At 43.2% G+C, this 27,834-nt stretch overlaps 1 protein-coding gene across 7 annotated transcripts in view; it reads left to right on the top strand.

The window, feature by feature from the left end:
* The window catches only part of DLC1 (DLC1 Rho GTPase activating protein), a 489,149-nt gene that overhangs the window by 436,370 nt on the left and 24,945 nt on the right, over window positions 1–27,834 (top strand). For 5 of the 7 annotated variants that reach the window (XM_070459963.1, XM_070459964.1, XM_070459965.1 and 2 more), the window contains one exon: window positions 23,038–23,109. In XM_070459963.1, coding sequence (XP_070316064.1) covers window positions 23,038–23,109 — 72 coding nt within the window. Of the gene's footprint in view, window positions 1–6,831; window positions 7,182–7,201; window positions 7,359–23,037; window positions 23,110–27,834 lie in introns of those variants that run through there. The other 2 variants (XM_020892418.2, XM_020892419.2) reach the window with 2 other exon arrangements.

Raw genomic sequence — 27,834 nt, 5'->3', positions numbered from 1 at the left:
TATGATTCTGTGAAAGTGCTGCATTCAATATGCCAGCAAATCTGGAAAACTCAGCAGTGGCCACAGGACTGGAAAAGGTCAGTTTTCATTCCAGTCCCTAAGAAAGGCAATGCCAAAGAATGCTCAAACTACCGCACAATTGCACTCTTCTCACATTCTAGCAAAGTAATGCTCAAAATTCTCCAAGCCAGGCTTCAACAGTACATGAACTGTGAACATCCACATGTTCAAGCTGGATTCAGAAAAGGCAGAGGAACTAGATATTAAATTGCCAACACCTGTTGGATCATCAAAAAAGCAAGAGAGTTCCAGAAAAACATATATTTCTGCTTTGTTAACTATGCCAAAGCCTTTCACTGTGTGGATCACAGCAAACTGGAAAATTCTTCAAGAGGTGGGAATACTAGACCACCTTACCTGCCTCCTGAGAAATCTGTATGCAGGTCAAGAAGCAAGAATTAGAACTGGACATGGAACAACAGACTGGTTCCAAATTGGGAAAGGAGTATGCCAAGGCTGAATATTGTCACCCTGCTTATTTAACTTATATGCAGAGTACATCATGCAAAATGCCAGGCTGGATGAAGCACAAGCTGGAATCAAGATTGCCAGGAGAAATATCAATAACCTCAGATACATAGATGACACCACACTTATGGCAGAAAGTGAAGAAGAACTAAAGAGCCTCTTGATGAAAGTGAAAGAGGAGAGTGAAAAAGTTGGCTTAAAACTCAGCATTCAGAAAACTAAGATCATGGCATCCGGTCCCATCACTTCATGGCAAGTAGATGGGGAAACAATGGAAACAGTGACAGATTTTATTTTGGGGGGCTCCAAAATCACTGCAGATGGTGACTGCCGCCATGAAATTAAAAGATGCTTGCTCCTTGGAAGAAAAGCTATGACCAACCTAGACAAAATATTAAAAAGCAGAGACATTACTTTACCAACAAAGGTCCATCTAGTCAAAGCTATGGTTTTACCAATAGTCATGTATGGATGTGAGAGTTGGACTATAAAGAAAGCTGAGTGCCAAAGAATTGATGCTTTTGTTTTGTGCTAAGCTCCAGGAGTTGATGATGGACAGGGAAGCCTGGTGTGCTTCAGTCCATGAGGTCTCAAAGAGTCAGACACGACTGAGTGACTGAACTGAAGTGAACTGAACCACAAATTGTTGCTATTTTTTTTTCTTACGGTGAGAGCTTTTAAAATCTACTCTCAACAACTTTCAAATATGCATGCATGCTAAGTCACTTCAGTCATGTCCGACTCTGTAGATCCTATGGACTGTAGGCCACCATGCTCCTCTGTCCACGGGATTCTCCAGGCTCTATTCTAATGATTAATATTATATATCATTGTTATTGCCCAAGGGCATCCCTCTTTCATTTTTTCTATTAAAAAAGAGAATAGAGCTCAGGTATCTACAGGCACTCAGGCAGGTCATGCTGGTGAGGAAAGCAAGTCACAGTGGGATGGTGAGAGGTCAAGGAACCCAGGACCCCTCCATGTGAGAATACTGGAGTGGGTTGCCATTTCCTCTTCCAGGGCATCTTTCTGACCCAGGGATCCGACCCAAGTCTCTTACCTCTCCTGCATTAGCAGGTGGGTTCTTTACCACTAGTGCCACCTGGGAAGCCCTTCAAATATGCAGTAAGACGTTATTAATTATAATCACCATTCTGTACATAACATCCCAGAACCTATTTATTCCTGTTCAATTTTGTATCATCAGCACATCTTCTTTTTCTAGGGTTTAATATATGTTTGTTGAATAATAAAAGTTCTGTGCTAGACTGGATCATATTTGAGGCTTAAGTTATTATCCAGAAAATAGATTTTTACCACCTTTATGCAGGAACAAGGGACTTCCTCCTCTGAACTAAAACTGACTGATAGATTGTTAACCTTCCCCATATTTTAAACTTCATGTGTTCAAAAGATGTAGTCCAAAAAAGGCCTGACTGAATAAGAGAGCTATTTTATGCATGCTAAGTCACTTCAGTCATGTCCGACTCTACACACTATGAACTGTAGCCTGCCAGGCTCCACTATTCTAGGTAGAATTAAAAGCAGGCTAATTTATTTCACCTCCTAAACCTTGCTTTTTATCTTCTTTCATCATCCTATACCCGCTGGCATCTGGGTTTCAAATATTTTGGAAAAGGCTGAATACCAAGGTAGACAGTGGGAAAAAAATCCAGATTTGGGTCATGGAAGCTTAACCATAAATGAATGTTTTAAGGACAACCATTAAATTTCAAATTTAATTATTTCTCTGAATTGTATACTGTTTACAAACTTATTTTCACTGCTTTCTATTATTAAATTTCCTTTGAACAGTAAAAATAAAAAACTATTTCCCACACACATTTCACAATGGTCCATTGAACACAAATTATATTACAACATTCTCCAAGTGCAGAAGCCTTTTAGTTCCTGTGGGAGAGAAATAAATTTTTAAAGAGATTGCTTGGCTTGTATCACTAGAGCAGAGGTTTAAGCTAGCTGCCCCAAGGCTAAATGAAGCCCAAAGTTGAACCTGGGATGGGTTTCAATGTTTTTTTTAAATTAGTTGCTGGCATCTAAAAATTGGGACATGTGGTATAAAAATTTAGAAATCTAGGGGCTCTTGAAAAAAAATCTTTAAACCCAGGACAATGGGTTGCTGTGTTAACACAAGCCAACAACCAAGTGGGCCTGAATGGCGCTGCCCTCTTGGAGGGGCCCCTGGTTCCTCAGCTTCTCGCCATCCCACTATGACTTGCTTTCCTCACCGGCATTATCTGCCTGACTGCCTGTAGATACCAGAGTTCTATTCTTTTCTTTAATGGAAAAAAAAATGCAAGAAGGATGCCCTGGGGCAATATCAATGATACATAATACTAATCATCAGAAAAGAGCCTGAAGAATCCCATGGACAGAGGAACCTGGTGGGTCACAAAACGAACACAACTGAAGCGAGTTACCACACACGGGAATCAAAGAGTAGCCCAGTTAGTCACCCAGGCTTCTGTTTGGCAGTTTAGAAGTTCACCGTGTGGTTTGTTTACCTTGGTAATACAACCCTTGAACATGAAAACATCCACGTAGATGACGGAGCCTGGCTACCCTTGTGAATAACTTGAAATTGATGCTCCAACTGAGAGGAGCGTGGCAGGAAGTGAAGGGCAGCATCACAGGTCCTTATGTCAAATATTTTCTTTGTTGTTGGTTTTAACCTACCATTGAGAACAGCAGCAGCAACAGTAGCAACAAAACCTGGGGTAATTTGTGATATTTTTAGAAATATTTATTTACTTGGCTGCATCTTTCTTAGTTGTGGCATGCAGGATCTTTAGTTGTGACATGTAGGATCTGTCTCCCTGACCAGGAGCCCCTGCATTGGGAGCACAGAGTGTTAGCCATTGAACCCCCCAGTGAAGTCCCTGTGAGGGCTTTTATTCTCATTTATCAAAGGAGTATCAGAGGACCATATATACTGTGGGCAGGGAAATGGGCTGCCTTATTCCATGCTTCTTGGAGTCCAGTGTTTCAGTATCCAAATCTCATGCCACGCATTGGTTGACAAACCCAGGCTAATGGCGTCTTCCAGTGATAGACAAATGAAACCGTGGGTGATGAGTTGATGGTTAAATGGAGAGGCAGGACACTGCTCTTTCCTGGGGACCCTCTTTTATCCAGAAAGGACCACTGTGTATTTAACTCTTAATGATGTCCCCACTTCTTCCTTGCCCCAGTTTGTACAGGTTTCTCAGATTCGCAAAGGTTGAAATCCAAATCTTGTTTTGTTTTCATCTTCTCCTAGATGGCTATTTAAATACTAACTGCATGGCTTAGTGTGAGGTGCCCATTTAATAACATATAATAATAATGTCTAGCCTTATCAAGTACTTACTATGTGCTAAGCATAATGTGCATGAGCTTATGCATGAGCTTATGATAAACCTCATGAGATATGCACTATTTCAAACCTCTTTTTTCAAAGATGAAGCTAAAGTTTAGGGGGCTAAATAATATATTCATCACACAGTTGGTAAGTGATCTATTCCAAAAGTCCTGTTTCAGCCACATTCTACAAGTGTAGCAGTTTTCTAAATGTAGCATATCCATTTCTAATGGGAGTAAGAATTTAAAAAATAAAATTTGGGATTTGGCCCAGGTCACAGGCTAAGTTAGGAGACCAAAGAATGGAAGAAGATGATGAGATTCAGGGGAGGCTATATGAAAACCAATGCATCACCAAGGCAAATGTGTCTGGAGTTACTATTATTTTTAGATGGTGAGCAATCCACGTCACAGAAACCTCCAAAGAGACGGAATGAAACAAGAGAAGACAACATAAATAATCAAGGAGAAAGAGGCTTCCCTGGTGGCTCAGTGGTAAAGAATCTGCCTGCCAATGCAGGAGACAGGGGTTTGATCCCTGATCTGGGAAGATACCACATGCCGCAGAGCAGCCAAGCCCATGCGCCACAACTACTGAAGCCCACGCGCTCTAAAGCCCACGCCCTGCAACCGGAGAAGCCACTGCAATGAGAAGCCCGCACACCACAGCTAAGGGTAGCCCTCGCTCCCAACCAGAGAAAAGCCTGCATGGCAGCAAAGGTGCTGCATAGCCAAAAATGAATAAATAAGTGGGCCACATCAAAAGATATTAAAAAATAATCAAGGAGAAAGGAATGAGACTTAAGAAGAGACAGAAATATTAACATCATCGGGTCTTATTCTGGAAAGATTAATAACTTAGTGGCAGATGGTACATCAGGCTTGCACAGACTCCTGGAAACCTAATTCAAGAAAAATACAACTACAACCAGCTAATAATAAGCATTAAGAACTTATTCTGAGAATTGATATGTTTTGGAGGAGAGGCTTAGAGTATCTATATTTTTAAGTTTTGGGTTGTTTCTAAACAAGAGAATTTAGTGTATAAGGGAAGTTCAGGGAAATATTCCTCTTTTTCAAGTTTTGCGCACTGAGCAAAGATTGCAAAATGCAAATCTGATCACGGGATGCCTTCTTTCTTTATAGTGGTTTACACTGTTTTTTGCTGTTAAGGATTTTTAAAAATTGTCAGCACAGTAGTGTAGGGAATTGAAAGTTCTTGCCTTTATTTTTCCAGTTTCTCCTGAATCGAATTTCCCCTTGCTGGCAGCTGTTTTGAGCATTCTTCCAGCTCCCGGACTTCAGAGGGACATTCCCTTTTCTTCTTGAGCCAGGTCGGGTCCCCACTTTTCAGGCCCTTACAAGAACTCTTTCTCATAAGCCCTTTGCTTTGTTAGCAGACTAAACTCTGAGCGAGCAGAGGCGGGCCTGCCTTTGCTTATCTTGGGGTCCCCAGCAGCTCTAAGTAGGTAAACGCCCTGGAAATAACCATTAAATAAAGGAGCCCCATGCACTCCCAGGATGCCACTTCTCAGGGCCCAATGCCGGTTTGGGTAAATTAGGAAGTCAGTGGTGAAATGAGTGTTTTTATTTTGTTTTTGAGAAAATGGGGTGAAAAAGTCATGTTTGTCAACTAAGACCCAGCTATGAAATCAATACATTTTAAACTAATCAAGAGACTAAATTCTCCCATTGTATTTAACCCTATTTGAAAACATACTCTGCTCCAAGCCTCCTCATCCCCTCCCCTACTTTATATATCTCCATCTAAGACATTATATATATTTCACTGACTTATTTTGTTTATTGTGCATCTTCCCCACTAGGAAGTAAACTCCAGAAGGGAAGGGATGTGTATCTTTTTTGCTCATTGCTGAATCTCCAGAGCCTAGAACAGTGTTTGGCTCATGGTAAATAAATGCTCGGGATGTATTTGTTTAATAAATGGGTTTAGGTTGGTGTTTTCTTTACCCAGAGGAAATAGGCAGAAAGCATTGACTAGCCTCAAAGGAAATTTTCATGCAATCTCGATCAGAGTTTTTTTTCTTTTTAATTTTACAGAGATTATAGTCAATTGTAATATTTTAAAATAAAGTTTCCTTTTATATCAGGGGTCCTCAAATTGCAGTGCACCAGAATCACCCAAGGGCTTGTTTAAAAAAAAAAACAAACAGCAGATTCTCAAAATCAGAGATTCTAATTCTGCATCTAGGGTCTTCTCTGCCAGTTCCAGGAGCTGCTCTGGGTTGTGGCCCAAGGGCTTTGGTTAGGAAACCTTTGGCTCTGACTGCACACGGAGACTAGACACGTGGAGTAACAGTTGTCCCTCTCTACCACAGCGTCAGTTACATTCCTCTGTACCCCTGCGCACCTTAGCATTGAATGATGAGTGTCCCAGGGACAGGTTGTCTTCTTCCCATTTTACATGTAATGCAACACTGATTCACCCCTCCCTCCCCACCTCGCCTTGGTTCCCAGGAATTTGTGCAGTTCCCGTCATGATGAAAGGCAGGATAACAAAAAAAAAAAAGTGTGCAAGGCTACCAAAAAAAGATGAGGGAAAAGGGCGGTGTTCCCAGCGTGGAGCCCAGACCTCCCCAGCAAGTAAATGCCTCCAGGGTCCAGCATTTGCCTTTGCCCCCAAGACCACTAATGGGAGACTTGTAGGCGCTTCCTCCAGCCGATTTGCCGGCCAGGGGAAAAGCATTCCAGCCCGGGGCGGAGGAGGGACGGGGCGGGGCTTGAAGGGGGGCGGCCAGGGGAGGCCTCGGGCGGTGGCGGGCTAGCTGGGCGGCGCGGGATGAGGGGGCGGAGCCGGGAGAGCAGGGCGGGGCCTGAGGCCGGCGGGAGGCGCTGCTGGAGACCCGGCGGCCGGGAGGAGGAGACCGGCAGGGTCTAGTTCCTCCCTTCAGGGGTGGGCGCTGCAGGAGGGCGCGGCCTGCCGGCTAGGCGGGAGGCAGACCGCTCCTGCGGCTAGTACGAGGGTGCTGCGCTCCGGTCCCTGCCATGGCCGAACTTCCCTGCGGCAGGAGCCAGCAGCGCTCCCGGGCTTCTGGCTCAGCTCTCTGAGCACTCCCGCTTTTCGATCTCGGGCAAACCCCGCGTTCTTTCTGGGGTTGCGAGCAAGGATGCTCTGAGGATCTCTCGGAGGGGCGCGCGCGTCTCGGGTGCCGCCGTGGGTCCCGGCGCCGGAGCCGAGCTGCGTGGGGCTGCCTCGATTTCCCCACCGCGCGCCCGCCGTCCCCTGCCGCACTTGATGTGCAGAGAGAAGCCGGACACCATGATCCTAACACGTAAGCTAGACTTGTGCCTTGCCGTCCGGCCGGCCGCGAGAGCCAGCTGCGGAGGGAACCCGCCGCGGAGGAAATGTCACCCTGCCTTGTCAAGTCGGTGCCTGACGTTCTGTGCTTTGGCAGCGCTTTCCGAGGAGGCTCGGAACCGAGTCGCCCGTGTTTCTTGGAGTGCAGGAGGTGGAGTGTGGGGAAAACAAGGGTCGTCGTCCGGGGAGGGAGGTCTTAATCTCGGGTAATGTTCCCTGGAGCCGCGGGCTGACGCGCCCCGTGGGCTCTGGGAAGGGCTGCGGGCTGGTGGGGGCTGGGGGAGCGACCGTAACTGATGAAGTGAAACCCACAATAACTTCCCGCGCAGGCTAGGGGTGCAGGCCGGGCTGGGGGGCACAGGGCCGGGTCGGGGTCGCAAGACGCGTAGTCCCTCTGCCCAGCCTCGCTGGCGGTCTTTCTATTCTTATTCTAAATCCGAGGCGGTGGCCTCTGGCTCCGAGGGGGCGCGGAGCGACCTTCTTTCTGCTCATTTCCCTTTGAGGACCTTTGCAGGGCTCGGCGTTTGCTGTCCTTCACCGTACAAGCCAAAATCAGCGTTGACTCCCTTGAGAATCTTATTATTTAGGGATATGTAGACTGCGATGACCCTTGGAAAAAAATGTTCAACTGCTTAAAAGTGAACTTACAAAAAACTTAATTTCCAACCGTTTTTGTTCAGATATTTTAAACGCTGGAAAATAACGCAGGCTTAGCCAGGAAAGTCTTGCTTTGGTGGCTGCCTGCCCCTGGAGAGTACTGCAGATGTTTTAGCCAGCCCCAAGGCTTGCATGTGGGGCGCTTGCTGGAAGGCTGTGCCTTCACGTGCTGGGGCGTTGGACTGGGTTTCCTAAAATGCCCCATGGAGATGCCCACGCCCTTGGCTCCGGAGGAGGCGCCCGCGCGCCGCGAATCCCGGGGCCGCCAAAAGGAAGGAAGCACAACAGGCGATCTGGCTTTTTCCGTATAGCGAGGCGACGGCCTTTTGGACCCCTGCCCCCCGTGTCCTTGTCCCCACCTCCAGCCTCGCGGGCCGAGCCATTGATCCTTCAGCAGGAGTTACACCTCTGGCCGCGGCAAACCGACGCCGCCACGTGTGACTTAACAATCTCCGCGTGCCTTAACAGAGCGCGGACCCTGGGTGAGGCCGGCAGGGTGGGAATAGTGGTCTGCAGCCTGCGAGCTGAGTGAATCTGGGAATTGACACCTCGCCTCTCCTCCTTCATCTGCATCATGGGCGTCATAGCTGTGTTAACCGCGCTGGGAGGTGCTGAGGATCAAACGACAAGGGCTGAGCACAGTCTCTGTGATGTTCAGTACCCAGTGTGTGCTAATTAGAGAAGGAGGGAACCCCTGCATATAGAGTGGAGAAGAAAATATTGCCCAACGCTTGCTTTGCCCCAGTCATTTTACACTCAACTTGGCTAGCAAATGGGTACATTCTTAAGATTCAGAAGCTGCCTTAGTGATTGCCGGTGAGGCAGAGGAATGCAGTCCAGGCACAGCCATCCGTTACCGAAAGATTCATGAGGGCGAGGTATATGACGCATTTGGATGGGGGAAAAAAAGATCATAGCTCTGAAGAAGGTCTCAGATTACTTTTTTTTTTTTTTCAAAACTCTATTTGCTGAAGATTTGAGAGAAAACAATAGACCAGCAGAACTCTGGATGTAAGTCTATCAGCAGCTCCAAGAGGTTGACTAATTCAGCATCCATCTGGCCTGCAGGCTGGTCCTCCGCAGAGATAATTTGCGGAGCATAAGTGAGAAATTAATGGAGGGACATAGTGCCATCTTGGCTTGCAGACTGCAGCAGATGGTCGGAGGGGTGCCCTGTAAGTCAACAGTCCCCCTAATAGAACTAAAGTCCTGGGAAATGAGTGTCAAATAGTTAGCAGATGTGCTTTCAGACGTTATTTCGAGTCGTTTTCTGAGAAAATGTTGGCAATTGCATGTATTAACTTTTATTGTGGCATGCCAGATTTACAGCGTGGCCCAAACCTGAGTGCATATTTTTTTCATTAGCACTACTGTTCAGCGTTTAAAATGAAGCACAGCAGACTGACTTTCTCTCCTAGCTGGTTTTAAAACTTTGCTTTGACAAAAACAGATTTTAATTCATGCTGAGTGACACCTTACACCAAACTGGCTGGAAGCCCAAGACAGAGAGCTGACTTGGTTTCCCTCCTCCACAGAATTGGACTTAAGTAGCTTCCAACTTCATCTTTCCCTCCAGTGAATGAGAAGTGTCATATCAATGACTTACCTGTGTCTTAACTTCCTAATTGTGGACCTTATGAGAAACACCACCTCTAACTCCTTAAAGACTGAAAAGCTTAAACAGTTAAGCAATTAACTATGGCTAATTGAAGGCAGTGTTCCAAGTTTTAATACACTGGACTAATTTAAAGGATTTTCCTATCGTTCTGGAGCAAAGGTGAGAGACTAGATGCCCCTTTAAAACTAAAGCCTTTTTATCTTTGTTTATTTTATTATTGTTCTGTCTTGTAGTTCAAAAACCAAAGATGGAGCAAAGTTTCAGGGCGTTTTTACATTAAAGGGGAATGCTTGGTTGCTTATGGAAAATATATCAGATTAATATAAAAGCATATTATGATTAAACAGTTTATCACTGTGAAGTGAAAAATATGGATAGTAGTTAAACTCTTCCTTGTAAAACTATTGTGGGGCTTTAAAAGGGTATGGGAGGCCCCGGTGAGATGCCTTCTAATCAGAGGCTTGGTGGGATTCCAAGAGGTGGTTTCAAATACAAAAATAAGTACTTGGGTTTCCCTTGGTGTCCCCATGGAGATTTTAAGTCATGATGCAACGTTCAAATGAAAGTGGTATTTTTATGGCTTAGGTGGGTAAATAAGCAATTTGAAAATATTCAGGGGAGGGTGGTTTGGTTCAGAAGAATGGGGCATCCAAAGTACAGTGGGTGAAGTGAATTGTACTCTTTTGAAGAGAGCCTTGTGCTGGACAGGATGGTCCAGTATTGTAAACACGCTTTTCTCATGCTTAGCTCCCCTTCCTAGCAACAGGAAGACGGAAATGAGGCCATGCAAAAAAAAAAAAAAAAAGACCCTGAAGGTTCTAGACAATACTTGACCCACCCTAGCATTCACTGTGTACAACCAGAGGACTTGCAAAAGTAAAAATAACTTCAGATGTTTCCCCTTCCTCCCTGGACATTGCCAAATTGCTAAAGACCAAATTCTCTGTGCTTTAGAACATTACAGCGCAAGCAGGCTCATGGTATAGCTGGCAGAAAGTCTCATCATTGCTAAGCCTATTCTTGAAATTATAAAGCAAGCCTGGGGAGAAGAGTGGTTTTCATTTTTAAAGTTGACTTAATCTAATGCTTACAGTGATATGAGTTGGAATCCAGTGGAGGAGAGAGAATTTAACTTCTAAACGGAGTCATTTCTCTGAATGTTCATTTTAGCAAGATTTACCTCTAATATACTTTGGCATTGTGGGGCTACAGTACAAGGAGTAATCTACATAGCATGCAGGACATCAGAAATTGCCCTCGCTGCGGTGGGTGGGCTGGAAACTGATGCTCAGCCGTAAGGTATAAATGCCCAACACTGTGTCCGAAAAAGCGCAGTGCCAAGTGCCTCTTTTCCATGGCTATGAAATTAGGAGGAGAATGGTTTTCTGGAGTGGATTTTCACAGTTGTCTGTGTATCTGATTGTGTGGCCATTGTGTAGAGAGGAATTTCAGAACTTGAGGGTAATTCTTACTCTTTTTAAGGAGGACAGTGCTGTAGGGTTAAAATACGTTTTTATAGGAATTGATGACTGGAGGAAGTATGATCAGTGGTGTTTTCTTTCCACCTCAAATTAGTCAGAAATCCAATTAATGTGAAAGGGATAAGATTCCCAGCTGAGAAAGCCTCTTCCTGCCTGTTTCCGCTTTTCCTTGTGGGAGCCTGTGTTATTGTTAAGGATTATCATCATTAATGATAAGTAAGTATAGTTCTGCTGGAACTTCTTTAATTGGGTCTCAACATTTTTTTTCACTAGCTATTTCCTTCTTGCCATCATAATTAACAGTGGGTAGGAATAAAGTCTTGTATTTTTAGCCTATACATATATATATGTATATGTCTATATATATGTTTATGTACATATATGTATATGTATATATAAAAATTTTTATAGTTTCTAATAAGCAACAGTCAGCCTTCTCTAGTGTGGATACTCCTTTTTAAAAAATTTTATATTTTATAAAAAATACATAGACTTTTTTTTAATATATAGACTTTTAGCAGAATAGTAGTGACATTATGTGTGCGTGCTCAGGCATGTCCGACCCTTTGCGACCCTATGAACTGTAGCCCGCCAGGCTCCTCTGTCCATGGGGATTCTCCAGGCAAAAATACTGGAGTGGGTTACCATGCCCTTGTCCAAGGGATCTTCTTGACCCAGGGATCGAACCCACATCTCCTGTGTTGCAGGCGAACTCTTAACCCACTGAGCCACATTATAGAAGTTAAAATGTATTCTTAAGTTTGCTTTCATTGTCACATGTAATCTTCATGCAACCTCACAAAGTAGATCTAATTATTTCCATTCCTTAAGGTGAGGAATCTGAGCCCAGAGAGAAAGTTAAATACCTTGCCTGAGATCACTCACTGTACATGACCAAGCTAGGATTTCAACCAGGTGTCTGTGACTGTAGATTCCAGTTGCGGACATACATTTGGCAGGAGTTGATTCAGTTGCGGAAACAATATTTGGTGGCCAAACAGAACCTTGCAGTTACTCCACAGTTTCTTTGTGCTGGTAGACGGGGATCTTTAATGTTAGGGTCCCAGGTTGACAAATGAGTGATCTCTGCGTCCCCTCTCAGGGGCCTTGTGAATGGAGAACTCAAACCTCTGTCTTTAATATGTGAAGACGGAGTTTTGGATGCCATTTTCTAGTCTCTGTTGACTGTACTGAATGGCGCTTACTTCAGTGAAAGCACTCCAAAATAATGTTTCCAAGGGAAAGTTTTCTCCCAGAGGTCATTGGAAACATTTTGAATGGCATCTTGAAAAGGCCTACCTATTAGGAAATAATGTTCTTGGGCACCAAAAGGTAAAAACAGTATTCCTTTGCTGAAGTCAAGCCAACACACATGGTGGGAATCAAGTCTCTCTCTTAATCCTTCATTCTTGTTTTTTATGCTGCTACTGGAGTGAGTTTCACAGTGGAAAGTGAGCTCCTTTTCCATCCACACATTCTGCCTCAACCGGGTGGCCTTCTCATGTCTTCTCCCTTCCGCCCCCAGGAGAAAAATCAAAAGCTAGCTGACGGCTGAGGTCAGTGCATAGAATCCTCAGATGCCTTTGACGCCTCCCATCCACATTTTGTTCTCTCCCCTGCCCCACCTCTGAGTGTCCTGCGGAGAGGGCTAGAGGCTGCTTCCTGCAGCTCGACAGAAAGGCGCCTTCCTCCTCCTTGCAAGAGTCTCCAGAGGATGTCTGAGGGACAAAAGTTTTCCACACCCTGAGTTCAGAGCATTTCCCAGGCTGCAGCACTTAGGAGGCCGGAGAGGAAGGGACCTGGGAGGTGAAATGGCCTGTGGCCCACGTACTCCCACCCTGCCATGCCTTTTGTCACACTCAGATAACCAAGGAGATAGAGGATGTCGAAATTCTGCAATCATTTTCACCTGCCCTCCCAGTGTGGCGAGACCATCAAGGACATCTCTTTACAGCTCCGTTTTTCAAACTGTGTGACACCTAAAAGGGATCTTGTATGGTGCTTATGCATTTGTAAAAGTTATTCCAGGGGAAATTCCAGATCTGTGCAAAGGCAGCCTGGAAAAACATTGCCTCTTCCCTACTGAGGGACAGCTGAGTTGCCTGGAAGTTCAAGGACTAGTCCAAGGTCATATGTGAGTTGAATGGAACTGGAGACCTCTTCCTGTCCCCTTGTGTAAATAAAACAGGGAAGCAACAAAATGAGGATTTTAATGTGTTTGTAGGAAAAGTGTATGTTATAAAACCAGTAATGTCCTAAACTAAACAAAAATACTTGGGTCAAATTTTGACCAGTGGATTGTGTGTTTGGGAGGCCTAAATGTCATAAGCAGTTTTGATGAAAATAATTATTTTGCTCACCTAGAAGACAATAATACTTCTATTTCTTATACCTTTTGCTTGAGATTCAGAAGTCGAATTGAACCCAGGCGTGTCTTGGAGGTTCTGCAGGTTTGGTTCCAGACCACAGGAATAAAGCAAGTCATACAGATTTTTTGCTTTCCTTGTGCATATAAAAGTTACATTTATATTATACTGTCATCTGTTAAGTGCGCAATAGCATTACATCTAAAAAAACAAATGCAGACCTTAATTTTTTAAAATGCTGTTGAAAAAGTGTCCCAATAATAGACTTGCTTGATAGAGTTGCCACAAACCTTCCATTTGTAAAAATTGTGGTATTTGTGAAGTAAAGTAAAGCAAGGTCTGTCTGTAGTGTTTCCTGTTTGAGGTTAGACATAGGAGTGGCTAAAATCTGCTTGTATTAACTAGTACCTGCCATGTTTTTGTTTTCATTGGTCTTTGATAAGGCAGCCTGACGTTTCGTTCAATTCTAGATTTTCTTTTTTTCTCTGTCAGGATGGACTGCAATATGAGTGAATAGTTTCTGTACCATCCCTCACTGTTTCCTTTATTTCTAACTTCAGGTTTTTGTAGCACTACAGTTTGCACAGTATTTTATGTTTCCTGGGCTATGATGCTGTAGAACTTAGGGCAAAAGCTTCAGATTGGGGAGAGGTGCTTAGTGTTATAGAAAAGGCTTTGCAGACATATGTGAAAGACTTGATGAGTGTGTCAATCTTGAATGGTGGAGATAGGGAGGAAGGTGCTATTTTAGGTTTGTAACCAGGTATTTTTGCCTTGAAAAATAAGTTTAAAAGGAAGCAAATTATATAATCTTAAACCATCTTCTTCACTTAATGGAAGAAAAAAAATGAGACTCAAAAAAACAAGGACCCTTAAAGTTGGTTTAAGATGGCTTCCTCTCTTGAAATCATTTTCCTAATCTATCCAGTTATCTTTAGATAATTTACTATTTAAGAAACTACTTCATATCTTTTTTCTTAGCAGTAGGTGGTTTGAAATGCATAAATATTTGGTGCAGAATACTGGAAGAGAGAGAGTGTGTGTGTGTGTATGTAGCTGGAGATGGGTTTTGCTTTGCCTCAGATTGCAATGAAGTAGAAAGATGTGATGATGCAATATCCATTTCCTTAACAGTTTATTTTCATGTAAGTTTGATTGTGTGTGTGTGTTTGTGTGTGTTGGGTAGTAAGTGCCAGTTTCTGATTCATTGGGAGATGATTTCTGTTCCTGGAAACAACTGGATCAGCTTGAGCCTGGAGTGCCTGATAGTGCCCAGTCCTGCCTGAGCTTAAATGCATGCAGAGCTGTTGGCCTTCGCACGGGAAGGGCATGTATTTTTTGGTGTGAGCTTTGTGCTTTTTTTCCTGGTTTGTGTGTTAAAAATAGTGTTTTCCAAACACTTGACCTCAGCGATCCCCAAAGGAAATTTTAATTGATTTAAATTTCTGCGTTGCTGGAGTGTGGACTCCTGTGCAGAATATCAGGTGTGGGCTTGCCTTATGTGTCCCTTCTTTAAAGCAGAGCCATTTATTAAGTTGTCATCACATCATTAGGGAAAATGGGTCCTGCCCCCCCCTTATATTATTTCTAGGAATGTTCTTTACTAGAAAGCAACGTATCTGTCTCCGAATCTCAAGTAGGAGAGAAAAAAAAAACTTAAAAAGAGAACTCCCTCAAAACTCCCAGTTCTTACTTGTATTGAAAAACAACCTAATCTTTGTGAGCAAGACTTCCCTGTGCAGTAAGTTCTGTAACCAGGAGTGAGGGCTGGTGGGGGGAGGGCGGTGCCCTCTGTGACCGTAAGCAAATTATTGATAGCTAAACTTTGGACCAGCTTCCTCATTTGTAAAGAGGAAAAAATGGAAAAGTTCCAAGAGGCTTTCTAACCCCCAGTTCCCTGATTGAGCTGATGTCAAGATGGTGCTGTTAACTGAAACACAAATGTACAAGATCAATAAGCAAAGTAAAACTTTGATTTTTTTTTTTAAACTCAAGAGTTTTCTATGGGTTGGAGTGTTTTCTTCCTGTAAAGACTAATTTTAGTTTGAGGGCTGGAGACATGTATATGCAAAAATCCCTAGGGTTTTGAGTTCTCTGTAATATGATCATAGGCTTCAGGGAACAAATCTAGAAATTGATCTATTAAGAAGCAAATTAGAGGGAATTGCCTGGCGATCCAGTGATTAGGAGGCCATTCTTTCAGGGCAGGGGCACATATGTTAGATCCCTGGCATGGTTCCCGCCCCCGCCCCCTGCAAAAAAGGAAACAAATTAGATATTTTAGCAATAAGCCAGTCAGTTTTGTACAGTTGGTCAGTTTTTTGAGGGAAGGAGAATGTCTCCGTGTAATTGATGATAAATGTGGAAAATTAACAGATGGAACCTTGTCTAACTGTTGTCTTGACAAACAAGGGAAATGGGCATAAAGGAATTCTTAGAGTCAGAAGCTTAAGGAATCTGCACAGCCTATGGCAATCCCAGATTTTACAGACGAGGAAACCAGTCCAGAAGGATTGTGTTCTTAAAGCTACTTAACTAAGCAATGGATTCTTTCCTAGACCTGTTTCGCTGACCTGTCACAGATCATACTTTGCCCCCTTTCTGTGGCGTATTATTAGTAGGAACTTGGGACACTCGTGCAAAGCTCTTGTATATCTGAGGAAATCATGTTGGTTGCTCATTGGGTAACCAGGCTAAGGAGATGCTTGTATCTACTCTTTGGCATGACCTGCTTTTCACTGCATCCCTCCCCTTCCTCTGTTGTGTTTTACAGTAAATCGAGTCTGCTTACCGTACCTTCACACACACCTGTGCTTTGCCAGCTCTCCACTTAGCTTATTCTCTTTTATTCCCAGTCTCCTGTCCTGCAATCCAGCCTTCTAGAAAAGATCGTAACCCCTCCAAATAAAGGCTGAGCATTGAAATGAATGCCCAGTAGCCCCCTCCCTCCCCCGCCTGCCTCTGAATTCATACATGTGTTTCCTTTGCCACGTCATAGCCTCCTCTGTACTGTACAAAGGTTTCTTAGTTTACTTTTCTTCCTTCCTTCCTTCCTTTTTCTTTTCTTTCTTTTCCTCTTTCCTTTTCTTTAAGAAAAAGCTGTGTGAGAACAGTGTATTTCAAACAGGTTGGTTGTTTTTTTTTTTTTTTGGAGGTAACAAATAGCTTTTTTTTTTTTTTTTCTTTTTTTCATTAAAAAATGTAAGACTGCATTACTTATTGTAAGTGTTATTTGGGGAAACTTGTTTCAGTTTTATATATGCTCATATACACACATGTGTATACATGAATGCGTGCATAGGTACACATATGCATGTGTGGGGGGGGCCGATGTAAGATGTAATTTCTCATGGTGGCTTCTGATCTGAAAAAAATAAGACCACTTCACAAGAAGAAAATCACATTGCAGTTTATTTATTTATATGGTATTTATTGATTAACTACTAGGTATCCCACACTGTTGGTGGCGCTTGGAATATATCAAAGAGGAAAACAGGCAAAGAAACTGGCCTTTGGCGAGTTTACAGAGGGGAGAGACAAAGTAAACATAATAAATGTTTTGGGAGAAGAAAAGATAAAGCAGAAAAGGGAGCATGGGGTGGGTGAGAAGAGGCCTGTGAGGGTGGGTCGGTTAGCCTGGGGCCCTGGAGGAAAGCGCAAGGGCCCGGGGCCAGTGTTAGAAGTCTGGCTCTCATCTATGAAATGGGGACTCTTGGGGGCTGCCTGGACAGGGTCCCTTGGGACTTAACTACATGGCTCTCAGAAGAGCCCTTGGGAAGCCAGCTCACTCATAGGAAGAGAAGCAGCTGAGGGTCCGTCCACCGCGAGGTACCTTTGCCTTTGGCTTCCTGCTTCAGGGCAGAGACCTGTGTCTTTGATTGTCCCTGAGCACAGCAGGCGGCGCAGACCGTGGATGTGCAGTAAATAAATACTGAGCTAAGCAGGGAAGTGAACGGTGATTAGCTGCACGTAAATGTGCGGCTGTGCTGGAATTTATCTAAAGGTGGATTTGGGTCAGCTACTGGCAGGCCAGATGACCCAGGAGCTGAATTACATTGATAGGTCTTACAGAAGCTTCTCACTGGTCTCTTTGAGAAGAGACACAGCAGATGTTTAGAATTTTTTTTTAGGCACCTGAGGGTAGGAATGTTGCTAGTGGCTAGTCATAATCTTTGCTGTGATTAGATAACAGAAGAGTTTAATAAATATTAACATATACATTGTGCTATCTGACTTAGCCCAACTAGAAATTCACTTTACATAGTGAAGTTGCTCAGTCGTGTCCGACTCTTCGCAACCCCATGGACTATAGCCTGCCACGCTCCTCTGTCCATGGGATTTTCCAGGCAAGAGTACTGGAGTGGGCTGCCATTTCCTTCTCCAGAGGATCTTCTCGACCCAGGGATCAAGCCTGGGTCTCCCGCACTGTAGGCAGATGCCTTACCATCTGAGCCACCAGGGAAGTCCCACTTTACATAAGTAACTCCCAGTAGCCAATCTTTTGGCAGCGTGTGTGTGTGGAACATTTACTTTTATTAATTGCAAAGAGATAGGGGTTTAAGTCGTAGCTCTCAGTCAAATGTCAATGGGTTCTTGTCCTTCAAACAAATGTAAGTGTGCTTCCAATGTGGAAATAGTAGTCTCTCGGGATAAATGAATGAATTAAGAAGCTTCTAGTAGGTGTACTCACTATCCCAGGGAATAGGGGGAGAGAGGTTGATGGGGTGCAAAGGGAGAATTTATCTGCAGCAAGAGAGAGAGGAGATGAAGAGCCTGTGCATCCTGGGAACTGCAAGGAGTTCAGGAAGACTGGACAGAGCCTGCATTTGGAGGCCCTCCGTGAGCAGAACGGCCGGGCAGAGGGCGGGCTAAGATGGCTGTGGGTCTGCTGAGGAGTCGTGTCTGAAAGGCAGTGGGAGTCATGGAGGAGTTCTGAGCAGAGGAGTGACGTGACACGACGTGACATGATGTAAATCGTGTATTTCCTACAGACCAATCCAGGGCTCGCCTACCCTTTGGCCTAGGAGAGAGTTCCTGAGGGCAGGGAGGAGCACGGGTTATCAGAGAGTTCCGTGGGACGGATGCCAGGATACCTTGGGGAGAAAGAGTCTGGGATAAAGGAATATGAAGAAATGCTACCTGGTTCAGTGGTCCCGGATCCTGACTACCTTTACATTTACTTAGGAGCTTCTTTAAAAAGACGTTGTCCCAGTCCTCTCTAGATGGAGAAAATGAGAGCACTTGGGAGTGGGGGTGGTTTTAGAAGACGCCCCCAGGTGATGCCCGCCGGGACCCGGGCTCAGAGCCTCCAAGGTGAAGTGTCTGAGGCTGTGGTTTGCTCCTCAGCCCCCGAGAAGCCCACCTGCCAGGGAAGGTGGGCCTGTCGGTGCCCAACTGTATGGAGGTCCGGTAAAGTGGTGCCCCAAATGGAGGCAGGAGAACTGATCCTTTGAAGCAATTCTTCCTTCCGTTTGAAGGAATTTTTGTGACCGGGGTTAGGAATCCTGTTTTAGATCAGAAAGTAGCGCCTGCCTTCACACAGCCGACATGCTTCTCCATGGCTGGTAAAGCATCTGTGTTTCCACGGGTCTGTGCCCACAAGTCTGCCCATGTTGGGGGAATCCACAGAAACCGGAACATGCTTGACTTTTCTTACATTCCTCCCGATTCCTTAGAATTGTATTTAAGAGATGCTTTCTGTGGAGCATTTGCCTTGAGGCCTGATTTTGGAAGCACATGGCAAATCGCAAAGAAGGCAGGAAGCTCAACGTGAGGGTTCCCACTGTGAAGACAGGAGATGGAAGGTGGAAGTACTCATATCCTGCTCAGACCCGACGGTCATTGCTCAACCACTGAGATGGCGACTTCAGCGGAACGATGACGGGGTTGGGGAATTTCTGTCTCACTTACTGTTGAGGGGTGAGGGGAAGCTAGGGTCACCCCATCATGCCAGGAAGTGTGCGAATACAGCCTCATGGTTCCCAGTCAGACACCAAAGGTTCTCCCGAACCTCATTCATCTAACACAAGTCATTACTGAAGCTGGTTCCAATAAAAATTTCCTATTTCCTCCTTCACACGTTTGTCTGTTGTTGGCTTAGAGAAAACCCAGATCTAAACGTGTCGTATTTCCACTGCATTTTCAGTTTCTGATGGCACTTTTGCCTGGTGGGGATTTTTTTTTTTAAAACATTGTCCCAAGAGCCGGTTAGAGGCCTCCAAAACCAGACACAGGGGGAGTCAAAGTCACAGTACTGATGCTGCATTCCCATGGTTTGGCTAAGTATTTTTAACGTTGTTCATTGATGCTTTTTTTTTTTTTCCCAGAGAAATCGGGGTTGCTTGTTTCTGCAAGTCTTTGCTCTCTGTCACACTGGCAATTGAATGGAAAGAAGTGGTTGTTTCTTCACTTGTTCCTTCATCTTCATATCTTAGGGATATTCCCAGCTCACCTGTTAGGATCAATATGAGGAGTCAGAATTCATACACCTTAAGTGCTTAGACTGGGCCTTGTACACAGTGAGTGCTCAATAAAAGTTAACCATTGATGGAATTGTTGGGAGGCATCTGGGAAGACTGCCTAGAGAACATGACACTTGGCCGAGGCCTTGAAGGATGAGTAAAATTTGATAATGAGAGGATGGGAGAGTATTTCCCGCCAGGGATGTGTTGGGGGGTGAAGAAGGACCAGGTTTACTTTGGCTGGGGTATGGAGCACGTGCAGGGAGCTGAACAGTTCCATGCCACGTGGAGAGCCTTAAAAACCCCGGGGAGATGTCTAGACTAGTTTTCTAAGCATTGCAGCAGGAGCTCCAGGGAAGTTTGTGCAGGAGAGCCAAGATCAAAACGGTAATGTAGGAAGTTTGATGAGGCAAGGCTGATGTCAGGAATCTCAAGAAAGAGAACAGGAGACCTGGAGTTTTAGTTAGGGTAAGGGTGGAAGTTGTGGCCTGAATCAGGAGGGAACTAGAAAGGGTAAATCCCTACCTGACCTGGTTGTAGACATGGGTTCTTTTCATATTAAATAAAATGGATCTTAGGTCATTACCATTTTCTCTTGGTAATTGCAAAGGGGTGAGAGTGAAGTCAGTAACTATCCCATTTATTAAAAACTCAATGACAGCTTTTTACAGTTTTTCTAATTCTGATTTCTATAGAAGCAACAGGCTCTCATTTATTATGCATCCTAATTTCATGAATGGACATTGTTAAATGTAAACTAAATAGAGGCATGTCTCTTTCCCATGGTTTGATATCTAAAGGAAAGACATTCTTATCTATATTAGAGAAAGGAAAAGACAGGTGAAATTCCTGATCTCTGTAGTTCTTGAAAGTGCTGCTTTTTAGACATTGTAAGCCTTCCATTAAATTATCTGCACAAGATGCAAACCTTGGCCTGTTCACATCGTTTCTTTCTAACCAACTGCCCCTAAGAAGAGTGGCTATGTGAATACAGCTTTTTAGATCAATTTTTGGTCATTTGGGGGCATTTCTTTTTTCTTAGTGGTGGGAAATGAATAAGAGTGACAAGACATCAGTAGGCATTTATGTATTCCTGAAGTGGCTTTAAATGAGTAGGCTCAGACAGTAAAGAATCTGCCTGCAATGCAGGAGACCTGGGTTCAATCCCTGGGTTAGGAAGATTCCCTGGAGGAGGGATGGCAACCCATCCCAGTATTCTTGCCTGGAGAATCTCATAGACAGAGGAGCCCGGTAGGCTACAGTCCATAGGGTCACAAAGAGTTGGACACAACTAAGCGACCAAGCACAGCACATATATGAAAACACTTTGTAACTTGTTAAGTATTATATAAATAATTTAAACGTTCTTTAGAAAAAATAATGCCATACATCTTTCATGCCTCTTGGCATGAAGCCATTTTAATAAGAAATCAGGAACATGTTCTAAATAAGTGGTGATGCTGGCTGGAGAATTGGGTCCAGTTAAGGCTTGTGTGTGTGCTGATCTGATAGCATATCTGAATATAGTCCAGAAAAGGTAGATGTTGAGAATTTCTGGCTCTTCACACTTATTAAGTAAAATATGTAGAAAGCAAATACTTTTACTTTTTAACAATCTATTGTTTGACGTCTAACAATCTATTCAATGGAAATAACCTCTATACAGTAGAATAAGCAAGATATTTAATATATTTTAAAAAAATAAATGTTTAGCTTCTTTTCTTTCCATGTCTATCTTTGTGCCATGGCCATGGGGATAGAGAAGAAAGTAGTTTCCACATCTTTTAAAATAAAATGTTGAACTTTTATATGTTTTTCCAGCAATACAATTTTCTGGAAAATGTTTATTTTATGATTTTATTTAAAGATTCTTTAATTCCTTACTGAGATGAGGTATGGATATAAATACAAGAAAAACTGTTAAATGCAGATAATTCTCACTGTACAGTTTGATATATTGTTTTATTCAATACAGAGATTGAGATTCTTCAATGTCAACAGAGTGACATGTTCCAGTCACTCTATCCTTCAAAACCTCAAGTTCAGTCCTGAATCTTGTGTTTTATGATGCTGCTTTCATCACCACACTGAAAAGATTCATCAGAGTAATAAACCTTGCCCTGTCTTTTATTGCTTCCCTGCTGCCATAAGTGGTTTTTGTTTGGGTATTAACTAACTTATCACAAGATATTAGCAGGCTTTTTTCTATAAGGCCATCCTTACTTGTTTTAATGAATTTGAGTGTTCTCAATTGTCTTTCCTCTAAAGACTCAAAGAACTCATGAAACAATAAGTTAAAACCTATTTTCTAAAACAATAAAGTTACTGCACAAAAGTGAGATTATATTAAAGTGAGACATATATATATTTCTCTCTGATGGATTATCCACCTCCTATCTGGCTCAGAGGAGAAAAGTGTAATGAACATTTGAATGTGGAGTAAATTAAGCAATACTGAGACATTTATAAATGAGTGAATAGCCTTACACGCTAAGTACCCTGAGGATCTGAGGAAGGTGGGAAGAAGGGTTGAAAGAATATTTTTTGTAAAAACTGAGAAACTAATGATTATGCCCCAAACTCCTCTGTGAGTCAGTTTTAATGGGATCGTAAACAGGGCTTGGATGAATTTGAACACCATGTCAGTTGCTCTTGGCCTTACTGTTTATCCGTACTGTCTATAAGATGTTAACCACGGGGTAGTTGAAGTTGTTTTGGGCATTTCAGCCTGCCATGACTGCGGGGTTTATCGACTTAGGGCCCTTCAGCGCCTCTCTCTGCCTGATAGACCCAAAGAGACACCTTCAGAACACACAGGCCGCTACATGCATCCCATCGGGTCAAGTCAGTTCTCTTCCAAGGTGTCAGATGTACTCGGCGGCCTTCTATTGATACGAAAAGTAAACCAAGTTAAGCCACGCAGACCTGAAATCAGTTGTTTAATCCTCCTTCAACTTTCTCACGATGCCCTGTTTTCATAATTATTTGTAACCAGAACACAGAAGCAGCAGAGAGGGACTTAATGCTGAGACTCCATTTTTGTTTCTTAAAGGAAAGGTGGATAATTTAATGTATCTTTTAAAGTCTGAAGAGATGTAAAAATTTTAAGCCGTTTGAATAAGTGGATTTTGTTTTTTGCTTATCCCTTGTCAACTGGCAATTATATAACAAAACCAGGGTTTATTAAGGAAGAAGGAGCAGATTTACGCATAGCTAACATGTTTGTCTGTCCTTTCTTCTCTTGTAGAAATCGAAGCCAAAGAAGCTTGTGATTGGCTCCGAGCCGCAGGATTCCCCCAGTATGCCCAGCTTTATGAAGGTAAGCTAGAAACGTCATTCTCTTTTTTTAATTTGTATTTATTTACTTTGGGCTGCTCTGGGTCTTCGTTGCTACTCGCAGGCTTTCTCTAGTTGCAGCCGGCCGGGGCTGCTCTCTAGCTGTGGCGCGCAGGCTTCTCACTGCGGTGGCTTCTCATGTTGCAGAGCACGGGTTCTAGAGGACAGGCTCAACAGCTGTGGCACATGGGCTCAGCTGCTCGGCCACATGCGGGATCTTCCTGGACCAGGAATCAAACCCATGTCCCCTGCATTGGCAGGTGAATGCCAAACTCCTGGACCATCAAGAAAGTCCCATACCATTCCTTTATAATGGCCATAAGCCTGTCTTTGGTACATGATTATTACTGATCTACGATTTATTTTCAGACATTTTGTTATTTACTTGAATATTTCATTAAGGAAAAAATATAGCAAGCACCTAAAACCACCGCCACCGAAAAAAGCCAGGACCTTAATAATAGCACACCTACCAGTCTCCTGTCACTCTACCACCCTGTAACCAAAGTAACCATCCTGCAATAACACACACACATACCTAGCAGTAGCATTACTGGGTAGTAGAGAAGATGTACATGCAACTTTATAATGCAAGTTTTTCAAAAGTTCCTGTACTGATCTCACTCCTCCCTGTAATATAAAAAGATCCTGTGTCTGCACATGCTGTCCACCCTTGACATTGCCAGACTTTAGTTTTTGCCATTCAAGTGGATATAAAATTATATCTTACAGATTTTGACTGGCATTTTTCTGGCTATTGATGATAAGACACATTTCTTTGTGGCATCTGGTCATATGTGTTTGCTCTTCTGTGAAATATCTGTTGCCCATTTTTACCCTGAGTTGATTGTGCTTTTCTTGATGATTTATAAGAGCTCTTTATTCTAAACACTAAGGTTTTGTTGGTCATGTGTCATAGATATATTTCCCTACTTTGTCATTAGGCTTTTCACTTTTCCTTAGATTGTCATTCGATCAATATTATTTCTCCTAGGTTATTTCAGTAAGTGGACCCTTTTATTAAAAGAAATCAAGATCTAGGTTGACTTTTAAGTAGCTTCCCTGGTAGCTCAGACAGTAAAGAATCTGCTTGCAATGCAGGAAATCCAGGTTCGATCCCTAGGTCAGGTAGATCCCCTGGAGAAGGGCATGGCAACCCACTCCAGCATTCTTGCCTGGAGAATCCCATGGACAGAGGAGCCTGGTGGGCTACAGTCCATGGGATGGCAAAGAGTCAGATAGGACTGAGCAACTAGCACATTCACTTTCAGGCTGGCTTTTTGCTGCTTTTTGTTGTTTTCATCAGTGGCCCGAACATCACTTGGATACGAAACAGGATGCTGAGCACCTTGAGTCTCGCTCATGTCTTTGGTTGCCTGGGGTGGGCAGAGTGTGCTCTGTATAATACGAGGGGAAGAGGTTGTTCATTTAAACAGGAGGCTTATTATTCTTATTGCCCAATGTTTCTCATTCATCTGTCCATCCATCTATCCAGCCAACCATCCATTCAGCTAATCAACAAGCCAGTATTAATTCTGCACCATCAGGGGTGCCCACCACTTTAGTAGGTGCTGCAGATTTTGTAGAAATAAAACAGTTCAGACCTCAAAGAACACCATTAATGGGTTGCCAAATATCTCAAAAAGCAAGCATAATTTTCTTTGATTTACACTGAAAGAATACATCTTTTTCACCACGTAAGAGGAAGGAGATGCTATGAGACAGGCATTATGTGACAAAACTGCTGAAAGAGCCAGGTTAAACGATGTCGTTTCAGTCTTTTCACCAGGGATGTTCAACTCTTCTCACAATAAATAGTGATTTTAAGACGTTTCTTTTGCTCTCCCATCCTTCTAGGATGATAATAAGCAGGCTGCTTCCTATAGCAATGGCAGTGGGCTCTCTCTGGTAACTGCTGGTCACCAGCATTCTTCTTTAATAAATGAGCAGAATGCCATGATGCTGGGAAAGCCTGAGGATGGGAGGAGAAGCGGGCAACAGGGTGAGATGGTTGGATGGCATCACTGACTCAATGGACATGAGTCCGAGCAAACTCCAGGAGATAGTGAAGGACAGGGAAGTCTGACGTGCTGCAGTCCATGGGGTCACAGAGTCAGACACAACTTGTCAACTGAGAAACGACAAGTGCTAAGACTGGATACAGTTTGTCAGCTTGGAGGTGCTCCCGTGATAATCAGGCTTCATTTTTAGGAAATATTTATTTATTTGGCTGCACTGGCTGTTAGTTGCAGCTTATGGGATGTAGTTTCCCCATCAGGGATTGAACTGGGCCCCCTGCATTGGGAACATGGAGTCTCAGGCTGTGGACCATCAGGGGAGTCCCCCTGCAGCAGGTTGCACTGAAGAAGGAAATGGAGGGAGTAGGGATGCTCCCCAGAAGCAAACTGGGGAGAAACCACAGAGATCATTTTTATATCCCTAGCTCACTCAGCTAATCTAACTGATTACTTCATTAATAATGCCTGCTCTTCCTCTTAGTAGCCCAGACTGAATGTATGATGTTTCCCCATGAAGATGGGCTTAAAATTATTTTATAACTAGACTGTGTAGAATATCTTACTGTTCCTCCATTTCAGAGAATCTCTCCAATTCCTTTTCCTTCTTCCTTCCTTTCTTTCTCTCTTTTAAGGTGTTTGGTTAGCCCGCGTGTTCATTAGGTGGAGTTGCTTATCTTTTCTGTAGGAGAATTTTGGACCTGTTACCATTTACAGAACCTCTGTCTCTCAGTAGGGCTTTGAGGGGTTGGGGGTGGGGGCGGCCCAGCATTCTATTGGATTTTCAGTTCACAGCTCTACTGGAGATACGGAAAGATAATTGCATTTGCAGTGGCAGTAACACGCTTGTCCTTTTGTTCTCCTGTTTAGAAATTAAATTTCCTTCAATTATGTCGATTTTTAGTGTTGATTTGCTGCCAAGCAGCCCTTTCTTCTGATGTGTATCTTTGCTGAGATCCCCTTCCGGTCTCTGCTTACATCTTTCCAAATCCTAAGAGACAGACTTTATTTTCGCCAGTTACATTTTGGGGTCCTTTGACGTTTATAAGTCTTTTAAAGCCTAAATCTACTTTTGAGGTTGTACTGTACATTGTTCTAAGCGTTTATAATTTCTCTCCTTTGTCCTGCCCCCATGTACAGGGCAGGTACACACACACACCACATACCGCCACACTTGTTCCTTGATTCCTAGCTTTATTTTGGTCCTTGACAATATTTTAAAGTTAATTTGAGTCAGGAAAGTAATCTGAAATATAGCTCTGGGCACACTGAGTTAGGAATTGCTAAAATAGCCAAGTTTCTGTCTCAGATGCGTGCAACAGGCATGTTAACTCTATTATTTACATGTATTATTACAAGCATATTCCTTAATATAAGCTCTGTCCTTTAATACCTAGAGTGCATGATGTCTGTTCAAAGTGAAATACAGTTGCTAGAAGCTTCAAACAGCTTTATAATCTGCTTTGCTTCTATTTACTAATAGTTTACATTCACTAGAAGTCTTCTCTCTTATTGCTACTATAGTGGTGCCGCTAATCATTTTCCCTAATCATTTGGTCTATAAGGTAATGAAGAGAGGTACGTCCTCCAATACTGAATTTTATAAATTTCTTCATGAATCTTTAGGCTCTAGCTATTTCATTGGTCTGTCTGTCTTACCATTCAGAGAACAGGATCACTAACGTTAGCCTTCAGAAAAACTAATAGATCACAACACTCATTATGTTTATCTTCAACATTGGGGGGGGAGGTATTTATAAGTATAATTTCTGGAAAATTGATGACTGAAGATAAAGAGCTTGATACTGTTCTCTGAAACCAATAATCATAAGTTAGAAGCCATAAAAACATAATGAACCATCATGTGCTCCCACGTCAACCCCAGAACTAGAATACTATTAGTTACTTGTGTCTCCAAAACTACCAACAGCCATGTCAGTTTCCCCTTGCAGCATTAGTCATTTGGGAGGTCAAAGGGGTCTTTAGGTTCTGTGTATTCTTGTGCGTTCTTGTGTGTTCTTGTGTATTCTGTGTATTCTTGTGTGTTCTTGTGTATTCTGTGTATTCTTGTGTATTCTGTGTATTCTTGTGCATTCTTGTGTGTTCTTGTGTATTCTTGTGTATTCTGTGTATTCTTGTGTATTCTGTGTATTCTGTGTATTCTTGTGTATTCTTGTGTATTCTGTGTATTCTTGTGTATTCTTTGTATTCTTGTGTGTTCCTGTGTATTCTTGTGCATTCTTGTGTATTCTGTGTATTCTGGTGTATTCTGTGTATTCTTGTGTATTCGTGTGTATTCTTCTGTGTTCCTGTGTATTCTTGTGTATTCTGTGTATTCTTGTGCATTCTTGTGTATTCTGTGTATTCTTGTGCATTCTTGTGTATTCTTGTGTATTCTGTGTATATTCTTGTGCATTCTTGTGTATTCTTGTGTATTCTGTGTGTTCTTGTGTATTCTGTGTATTCTTGTGTATTCTTGTGCATTCTGTGTATTCTTGTGTATTCTGTGTATTCTTGTGTGTTCTTGTGCATTCTTGTGTCCTGCAGTGCTCCATTCGTGACCCACAGAGTTGCACAGAAGGACTCTTCCTCACGATATTTTACAAGCTTTTTACTAGGAAGGCCCGTTACTTACCTTAGTAGCTTGGAACCCCAAAGAGGGATAGCGTGCTCTTATCTAGTGGCAGTCCCAG

Source organism: Odocoileus virginianus, chromosome 32 (assembly GCF_023699985.2).
Source record: "Odocoileus virginianus isolate 20LAN1187 ecotype Illinois chromosome 32, Ovbor_1.2, whole genome shotgun sequence".
Taxonomy (NCBI): Eukaryota; Metazoa; Chordata; class Mammalia; order Artiodactyla; family Cervidae; genus Odocoileus; species Odocoileus virginianus.
The sequence above is the reverse complement of the archived record's forward strand: the minus strand, read 5'-3'. Positions and strand labels throughout refer to the sequence as shown.